Here is a 10322-nt window from a genome sequence, read left to right as displayed (position 1 = left end):
CCCTACAAACACTTGTTTGTGCTATATAACAAAAATCAAGTGTGGGGACAATGATTACGATTTTTTGGATATTGATATCATACCAGTACTTGGCAATAGCTTAATCCGTTTTGATACTATAACCTTTTACTGAGAAAAGCACAGCTAGGTTTGCAATTTCACCCAGCTCTCAGACATCCTAACTTACTGCTGTGATCCATGCTTACCGTCCATGCAGGCAATCTTAGCTTACAAGCAATCCAAGCTAATTTGGGTTAAGCTTGTCTGTTATGGAAGAGGGCATTTTGGAGAGGAAGCAAGTGTTTTATACCATTGAAAGACACACAGAGCACATAAGCAAGCCAGCTGCAGTTACCCACAGTCTTAATCCCACGGCACCATGGCATCAATGGTTAATGTCCCAAGTCCCAGAGATCTTTGATATTCACTGAGGATTCAGCATCTCAACTTGAAACACTGACTGCAGGCAGCCATTAAGCTGCAGTTCCCCAAATATCACGCTAAGACTCAGCTTTAGAATCAGCCTACAACCACGTGCTGAATCATATCGGTCCTTTGCAGCATGTTTTCCATTTAATACTTAACCCTTCTTCAGATGGAAGGCCAGAAAGATGAGGGTTGAACACAGTGTCTGCAATACAATCACCCATGTAACAGGCAGAATGCCTTTTAAACACAGGGCTTAACTTCTGGCTATTGAGAATGTAACAGGTCTGGTAGCATCACGATTCACTTTCAACTCCTGCCAACAAGAATCTAGCCTCTTAAGTTCACAGCACTTTCTAGCAACAATTAAGTCTTCAAATGCCAGCTATTGGAGAATATGTACAACTTACTGGAGTGTCCAAAATCGGTTTGCTTTAACTAAAGAATCAGAGTGCAAAAATAGGATGTACCACTGTGTGCATGGAATGTCCACACCCAGGATGCTATGCGTTTCTTGTCTCTTCTCATTAAAAAAAGAAAAAAGAAAAAATATGGATACAGCAGATCCAGAGAAGGCACTGAAGGGGATAACTAGGATGATCAGAGATATGGAATGGATTCCATACAGGAAACAAATAGTTTAAGACAGAAGCTGAGGTGCAAGGTAACAGAGCCTATAAAAACAAAGCCAAGAGGAGGTGTTCAGCTCCTGGCCTCTTCCAATAGAAGAGATAGTGAACACAAAATGAAACTAATCAGCATGTCCAAAACAAGAGAAAGTGCTTCTATGTTTGTAGTTACACTGTGGAACAAAATGCTGTAAGACAGGGATGATGTTAAAAGTTTATGTGAATGCCAAAGGCCATTATACAAGTTCTTGGGGAAAGGAGGAAGACGGGAAATCCATCAGGGGCTTTATTAGACAGATGATCAGGAAACCCCTGCTCCGAGGCAGTCCCTGATCCATGAAAATGGTGGAGGCAGACTGCACGTAAGTTAGCATTACTGTGTATTTTCTGTATTCTCGTATTACCCCAAAGGTACCCATCTGAGGCAGAATACTGGGCTGTAGGGATCTGTTGCCTGAGCACGTGTAGAGATTCTTATGTCAAAATCTCCACACTCTCTCAATACTAGCCACATTTTACAGACTGGGGCAGGAGGGGAATGAAGCAACAAGTGGTGAAATGATATATTTATGGTCATATTACAAGTCTATAAACAAGCTGGGAACAGAAACACTCCCAAACTCCAGTGCCAATTTCCCCAGAAGGAGAAGCAGTACACGAATGCAGGAAAGTTGCCCTATCCATTAATTTCATTCTCTTCTGCAAGAAAGATATGTGTAGGGATCAAGTTACAGAGGCTTAATTTAAGCCAGGTATATGGATAAAGCACCTATCCTCTCTATGACAAAGAGGAAAGATTACCTGGGACCCCACATAAAATTGTTCACCTGACTTGGAATTTGCATTGCTAAAGCAAAACTCCGTCTCTTCAACTTTGTGGTTTAAGATATAGTATGCACATGAGCCTCTGAAATATGCCTAAGTGCACATTTCTGAAGCAGGTACAAGAAACATAGCAGTGATAAGAGTTACAACCTTGGCAACGCTGCCAATATACAGATTCCTGTCTGAATAGGCAATTTTTTTTAACCCCCTGTTGAGTACAAAGGGAGACTCCCCGTTTCTTAAAATCTTCCTCAGTCTCTTCCTCAAATGCAAATCGGAGGTGTGTTGCCCTGCACACAAGGACTATGGTTAGAGAAATGCCACAAACCTCAGACTAGCCCTATATTCCATTTCATGAGCCTGCAAAAAGGGGCACCAAAAGATACAGGGACCCTTTTTACGTGCAATAAGCAAGAATCAGGTCAAAGTACAGCACTTCGGCTTGCGAAATGAGTATTTCCACGATACAGCAATCGGCAATAATGGGTGAGAATCCTCTGCCGCTCTCTCCTTCCCCAGCCTAGCCCCAAAACCATAACTCAAAGAAAGGCAAGTCCTTGCACGTTGCGTGTTTCAGACAGGTTTCAGAGACAATCACAAGTGGTGAGAATGCCAAACCGAGCTGGATTTTGATGTGAAAGGAGAAATCTGAGAGCTATCCTGCCTGCTTAACACCGAAGAAAAACAAAGCTGTCGAACAAGCCACAGTGAAAGTTAGCTATCCGCAAAAGTTGAAATCCTTATTACTTGTCTGTGCTCCAGTGGCTCCCCTCTTCGAAAGGAAGTCAGCTTGCTCTGACCGTGGATTCAGTGAACATTTTATACTGATCAGGGGAAGAGGAAGTGCTCATGTAGCTGGTGACATCTGCAACCTTTCCTCCAGCACATGGCCTGGCACATCTCCTCTAGCACATGGTCCATTATCTGAAATAAACATGCATAAGAATACCCAAGCCCAGTATAGATTGTTGCTTTTCTTATGTGATATATATGCATCACACTAGTTGGCTTCTGGTTTGGAGACAAGGGTGATTAAAAATAATCACCAGTCTGTCCAATTATGGGAGTTACCAGAGCTGTATATTCTGCCTGAATGCAGGAAGTAATGGATAACCGAGACAATGCAAAAGAGCCTGCAAAAAACCTGCCTTGGAGCTCTTCACCGGCTTTTCAGTTAAATAGCTAATAGTGCTATAGGAAGGAAAGCCTGAATGAAATGGAGCAGGCAATTTATGCATCCTGTTCCAGTGAATGAATGCATCCACTGAAGTCAGGGTTCATTCAGCTTCCCGCTACATACCTTTAGAGGAAATGTGCAAGTTCAAATTAAATCCCAAGTGTTCTGAAACAGTGTTGTACAGCTGTCCTAGAGCCTATTAAAAAGCACTCCCTTTTTCCAAGCCAAGTCTGAATCAAAGCATAGCCAGCATTTGCACATCTACTGTAACATGGCTCACACACGCACACACACTCTTCTGTCATGCTTTACGGAGTAAAAGCTCATATATAATTTATTTACTACACACTCTTGGAAAGTAGCAATTACACTATACATGCATAAAAATAAGACAATAAATTTAAATGACCTGTTAAAGGCCACAAAACAAGTTGGTGGCTAAGCCAAGATAACTGCAGTTCCTGGAGTGCAGGCCTCTGAGTAATCCACTATCAGAGCATGCAACATATCAGTGAACTAATTTTGCCTAATGAAAATAAGGAAAAAAAGAAATAAGGTTTAAAGAATATAGCTTATGAAACCATGGCAATTCAGCTCACATCTTCCAGTTTACTAATCAAGCTTATAAAAAAAGATGCAGGAGGGTACCAGCTGATCTTTCATTATTCATACCATTAATTTCATTGTAAACTAGGTATCGACCCTTCTAGCAACAGCCGAACATGGGCAGGCACATTAAGTACTAACAATTAAAATACAAATTTGGGTCCACACACAAATATGTACCAGTTTAGCTATTAGCACAGAACCTCACCAGACACTTTTCAAGCAGTGGTTCTCACAGGGCTCTTCCTCCTACATGTCAAAGAATTTATTTTTTTTTTCTGATAAAGACTGTATGTGAGCTAACTATCCATGCCCTTTCAGTGAAAAAGCAAACAAATACAAGACAGTGTTCAAGCCCACAGTCATTCTGGTGCAGAGATAAGCCAGAAGTAGCAGCTGTAAAATATGAATAATGATACCGACCTCCATAGTACAGCATTTAGTATTTCTTTATTGTAGCTTTGTATATATATTAAAAAAGAGAACATAATTGCTGTTTAGAATAGGGAAGCACGTATAGAGAAATAATTTCATTTTCATAAATACTAAAAAACCCAACCCTGAGGGGGCAGTGCTGGAGAGAGATGCTCTTTGGAAAACTGAGTTAAATTACTACTACAGGGTCATTAACACCAAGTGGAAGATAATAAAAGGAGAACTACACACTGTAGATCTAAACTCCAACTCAGCATGACTTTGAGACCAGGAATAGGCTCCTACATCACACCTTGTCTCTGTGGATCTGTTTATAATCCAAGCACAAACCACTCGGGACTAGATTGCAACACATATATGGACATATATCCACATTCATGTAGATACCATGGACTTACAGCAAAACCGGGCTGTAACAAAACTCAAAGCAGGAAGAAATAAGCCATGCCTGTAAGCCTCGTGTAAGCCTCACAGCATGCTGCCAACCAACATTTTCCCTTAAAGCTGTACAATAGCATTCAAAACACATCTACAAATGGCCCCTCCTGGAGATAAAACACCTAGCTAAGAAAACAGCAGACACACTTCTCCCTAGGAGTAAGCAGGAATCTTGCTTTGCAAAGCTGCTGAGGGTGGCAGGTTTGGTTTTGTTTAAAGCTCCGTTCCCTCTCTAGGCAGTGCACTTTGCAGAGGGAAAATAAATAGGCTGGAAGAAACCCAGAAGCTTGCAGGGGGAAACCTGCAGGGAAGCAAGCTGCAATGTAAACAGGGAGGCAGAGCAGGGCCGGGGGTCCCTGAGGCACAGCTGGATCTGGCTGTGGTACAGCCAGGGCACAGGTACAGCCCCTGCCCCGCACCGGGGCGGAGGCGGGAAAAGGGGGCCAGGAGCCACTTTCCAAAAAGGAAATTTCACCCTGCCCAGGATTTCCAAACTGCAATAATTTTCCATGGGCCAATCAGGGAGGAGCGAGGCAAACGCACCAAATTAGGAAAGTAAATACTAGAAGGGGGAGAGGGAGGAGGAGGAGGAGAGCCCAGCTCTTGCAACCACCTCCCAAAGCCAGCGATGGGAGAGGGGTGTGGGTCCCACGCTAAGCCCCCACCAGCCCTCCCAGACCTGCCCTTGGGAAGGGGGAGAGGACACTGTGCCAGCCTCACCCACCACTGTGAAGGCACAAAGATAGCAGAGAGCTGCCCTGAAAGCCAGAATGCATAGCTACGTGCTCCCCAAAGAGCATTCCCTTTCTCGGGCAAAACCACCCAAATAACTTCCCAAAGCCTGGCCCACAGGGTATGAGAGCTGCAAGAGCCTGCTGGGGGAGAGGGGAAGGTTGAAGGGGCTGAGCAGGGATGTTTACAAACGTGTCAGCCCCTCCTCTGTAAGAGGAACTCGGAAACGAAAGGGGTTTGGCAAGTGAAACCTCAGATGTCTTTTGAGGTTTTCTGAAGACTTGGCTGGATTAGCTTCTGCTCAAGACAAACGGATGCAATCATTAATCATCCTTACTAAACACTCCGTTAGGGGCTGAGCACAATTCAACACTACTATTTCCACTTTCTCCTTATGCAAAAGAAACATTCTCAGGGAGTCAAATATCAGTTGCAGGCATATGCCAGAGTCAAAAGATACAGCCTCTGTTAGTAACACAAACCACACTGTGCTGCTTTGCGCAAGATGACTGAATGGAAACTAACTACCATATGTTGGCAAAGAAACCATCCCCCTCCCCTCCCAGCAACAAGCTTCCTCTAAAAAGAGAAGGTTAAATATAAACTAAAAGCAGTGCCTGAACAGAGGACTGAAACCACAGCTACCTCCAGCCCCCACTTTCTAGAATATGTGCACTGCACATCTGTGCAGCTCTGCAAGACTGGGGGAAAAACCCAAACAAGCAAGCGCCCCCAGATCTATGCAAAACCAAAGTGGCTTCATTGTGACACTGAAGTCATTCTCAGCCATGTAAATTTGAATACTACTCACTGAATTAGTGCTGTCAGAAGGTGTTTGTGTATTATACCTTTTTACAAATGTACAGACAAGAAAACAAACCGAAGGCTATTACTATTACCAGATACACTCTCACTGTTGAGGCCTGCACTTTTTAAAACTCTAATACACCATCCTATACCATGAGTCTACTTTACTTTATAAGATTTATTATGCTTCAAGTAACAGCTTTAATGTTAAAAGAGATTACTGCAACTCCGTAACTTCAATTCTGCCGAGAAAGAAGGAAATAAAGTATTCTAGACAGTAACTTGATGTTCAGGTTATTTCTATTGCACATTCATGAATCGGATAATTTACAAAACAGGATACTCACACAGATGTACATTCAGATTGCTACAGCCCCTAAGTACATGGTCAGCATCCTACCGCCATTTCCTTCTATTCCCAGGAAACCACATGCCAATGGCCACCCTTGTCCCTAACTTCAGATAATACCGGCACCACCCAGCAACAACAGAATATTATTGAGATAAAAATAAAACAAGCAGTCCTAACATAGAAAATACTTGCCTGCTTTCTTTTCTCCATGCATATAGGTAGCTCTTGATAGATATTTGTAATTCCACTGCCAAAGATAGACAGTAACTCTACAGTGTGAAACTGAGACTCAAGTTTTCCCCCTGCAACCCTTTGAGCTCTTAAACAAAACCCTTGTGCCCTACTTCTAGCCATCATTACACAGTTTTTAAGTCTTCCATAATTTTGAACAGCAGACATTTAACGAGTTTTTTTTTTTAATGGGGTATTTCATGCACCAAGTATACCAGACAAACAACACAGGCTGACAGACTGGTGTTGGAGAACACCTTTTCTAGACAGCACACTTTGAATAGTTAAAGATCTTACCTGATAGTGCCTGTGGGGGATGGGAGGGGACTGACCACACTCCGGAGATCCGGCTCCGGGATGTGGATCTTCAGAGGCGATATTTGAGGATAAAGTGGCCGAAGGGGAGGTGATGAGGCTTCCTCTTTTGCTTCCTCTTTATGGTATAAAGATGTGAACTGGATCTTTATAACCGTGCTAGGGAATCGCAAAGTACATCTGTAAGGGAAGGAAAGGGAAAGTCAGTTTCCCACATGATACTAAACATATTTAAGTGTTTTGTATGCAATTGGTGAATCATTAATTCATTCATAGCATAAAAGTCCACCATTCTCTATAGCATCTTTCTGCCCAGAGTCCTGGGCAGAATTACTGAACATTCACAAATATCTGTATACATATCATAGTGTATCATGTATCATCTAGTGATTAGATGCAAGCTGAAGGTTTGGGCAAGCTAAGTGATTTCCCCAAGGCCTTGTATTCAATCAATGACTAAGCAAGATGCAGAACTACAATGACATACTCTTGAGTTCCTGCTATATCAAGGACTAGGATTTATCTTTTACTATCTCCTTGCACATTAACTCGGGAAGATACAAGTTACTATAAAGTATCAAACCATAAGCAACATGGAGCAAGAGAGCCATAAAGTCCAGACAGAGCAACAAACAGCCTCCAGGTAAGACCAGTCAGCAGTATTTAAAGACTGGCCTCTACATATTGTATAACTAATACCCATTTATATCTCTGCACATGATGCTAAAGGATCATCTAGCAGGTTTCAGATTGAATACGTTCATTCTAGAAGTGCCTCCCTTTAGGCAGCATGTGTTATAGCTAAGAGGGTCGGAGCAGGGCCCCTGCAAGCCTATAGGGCTTCATTTCTTCTCCAAATAACACTTCTTTCCAATTGTTATTTAGGGGAAAAAAATAATTGCACATCTACAAGCGTAGCCTTCAGGAGATGCTGGGAAATTCAAAAGGAAATAAGCACTGACATTTTCCATATTTGAACAGAAAGCTTTCTAATTTATAGTGTCTACAGTAGGCACAGGGCTGTAAGAGCGAGTGTTCTGCAATTCTTCTTATTGTCCTTTAATTAGACAATAATGTGCAATCAATACAAGCTTTCCAGGGATCATTTCACTGATAGTAAGGTTAAAGCAGCAGGAAATAAAAACCAGGTTTCACCGTGGGAAAGGCCAGCAGAGCACAGTAATTGTGCTGGCTTCCAGCATCTTGCCTATAGAAGGAAACGAAGGGACTTAGGCAGTGTTGTTCCAGCACTGTAAGTGCTGGTGTAGGCTGTACATAATTCTTTTAACCAGCGCATTATTGAATCCTGCCAGGTAACAGAGCAAGGTGGCAGGCAAGTAAATCTGTATTTGTGACCACCTTATCTTAATGCTACTATCAATAGAAATGCAGAGAAACATCCGATCACAGCTCTGAAAACATACTCTCTTGCTCCTGGTTCTTCCACACAAGCTAGTTCTGCTGTAGGGTAATGTTCACAACCTGCCATGAAGAGTGCAAAATTGTCATTCAGGCATAGGAAGCTCATTCCCCATCTCCCACCTCATGTCTCAAATGAGCTGACTCAGCATTCAGCGGCTTGGACTCACAATGGTTCTGCTATGTACAGCAGGAGTTTGCATTGCATTTCATTCACTTCAGAGGTCCTGTCACCTGCACTCATTAATGCATTAAGCAAGACCATCATTGCTGGCAATGCAGCCTAATCATGTTTATCTAACCCTTCTAAACATGGTTCCCTGCAGGCTCAATACAAACACACAAGTCAAAACAGCAGTGTCCATGCCTTGCAATGTCTGCCAGCAGCAGGCACACAGCTTGCTGAGATGAACCTGAAACACGACTGTTGAACCACTACACTGGATTTTAAGCTTTCATACTGCTACATGGATTTGCTTATAGAAAAAAGCAGAGAATAAATAAACTCCCAATGAGCATCACATGGACTAAGGCTCAATACCAGTATGAGCAAAGCTTCATCATTTCTCAAGCCCCTACCAGGGAAAAGCTGAGCTTTCTTTCACAGACTGATGGAATTCTCTGCTGTAACACCAGGTGCTCAGCATTTTTCAACATCTGAGTCAAGGACAAATCAGTCCTTGTTTAACATTATTCAGTGCAATCCCAACCTGCTGCTGATCTCAACAGGTCTGACTGCACAGAGCCCTAAGGCAGTTTGGCAGCACTGTTGAGGCCAGAAGATCCCCACTGCAGCTTCACAGCAGTAAAGAGCCCTATTCCACTGCCACTTAAGTCTTCCTTTTTAAAGGACCCAGTAATGCAAGATCCACATCTCCTACACATTACTGGTTCCAGGTGATGGTGCAACTATCTCCTCAACAATACTATACTTATTGATGCTGTAATAATGTTAGATAAGAAGTTAATACCTGCACCCAAAACACTGTGAAGCAGTCCCATCCGTCTGCGAGTACGGGCAACCTTAACAAAAGCTAACTGTTACTTTTCCAAAATCATGAGTCAACCTGAAATAATGAAGTCTAAACTAACCCAGTAAACATGTGCTAAAAAGGCCTGTCTAACACTGCTTTTCCTTGAGAGCCTCCCCAAAGCTATCTGATCCAGCCACGTGACTTACCCGCAATCTCAGACTGGAACAAGGGAAGAGACTCAGAGAGGCTGGGCTGACTACACAGGCAAACAATTTGTTGGCTGCTGTCATTTCATTTTTAGAAAGACAGGCTTCCCAATCCGCTGAAGCAGAATCCAGGACATACAACTAGCTTTCACACATCATACTAGCTAGCACATACATGGCCATTTTGTAAGGAACTGGTCCCAGAAAAATCAGAGTGGATATTACAGCTTTAGAAGGGTTTGCAGCCTGGTCTGTGTTGGCTTCCAGTACTGACACTGCCTGCAAAGCCAAGGTGGGGGTAATTTATCCGAATAGTCTATATACTTTTAACTGCTCTAAAAACCTGCGACCCAAGAAATGGAAGTGCAATGCAGAATACAGCGTAAACTCCTCCCCTCCCTCAGGGGTGAGAAGGTGCCTGGGATTAACCTTATTGTTCCAGTCTATCACAACCACCACAGTAATGCAAACAGTGACAACAGCACAGCCCAAGACACTGCTTCAAATCAGCATACACACACTAATACTGGGGAACTGTGTCAATGAGAAACCAGAAAAGCATGATTTCTGAATCATCTTGTCACAGGAAGCTCACTTTCCATTACACTGAACCTGAATGCAGTTATAATGAGCTTTTCTAATTGTTCCCTTAATTAACCTCTTTCTGACCAAAAGAGGATAAATTCAATTATATCAGGTAGTCCTATTTAGGAGTGAGGCACATTAGTGCAGGATTTAAGCCTATGAGAA

At 42.7% G+C, this 10322-nt stretch overlaps 1 protein-coding gene across 1 annotated transcript in view; it reads right to left on the bottom strand.

Annotated features, from left to right (window-relative positions):
* The window catches only part of FOXK1 (forkhead box K1), a 22611-nt gene extending 14091 nt beyond the window's left edge, over nt 1-8520 (bottom strand). Inside the window, exons 1-2 of the mRNA XM_009320077.1 lie at nt 8516-8520; nt 6956-7153 (exon numbers count right to left, since the gene is read on the bottom strand). Coding sequence (XP_009318352.1) covers nt 6956-7153; nt 8516-8520 — 203 coding nt within the window. The remainder of the gene's footprint in view (nt 1-6955; nt 7154-8515) is intronic.
* Between the last annotated feature and the right edge of the window lie 1802 nt (nt 8521-10322).

This window comes from Pygoscelis adeliae, unplaced genomic scaffold (assembly GCF_000699105.1).
Source record: "Pygoscelis adeliae isolate BGI_AS28 unplaced genomic scaffold, ASM69910v1 Scaffold242, whole genome shotgun sequence".
NCBI lineage: Eukaryota > Metazoa > Chordata > Aves > Sphenisciformes > Spheniscidae > Pygoscelis > Pygoscelis adeliae.
Note: the sequence above shows the minus strand (reverse complement) of the source record. Positions and strands in the feature narration are given on the sequence as shown.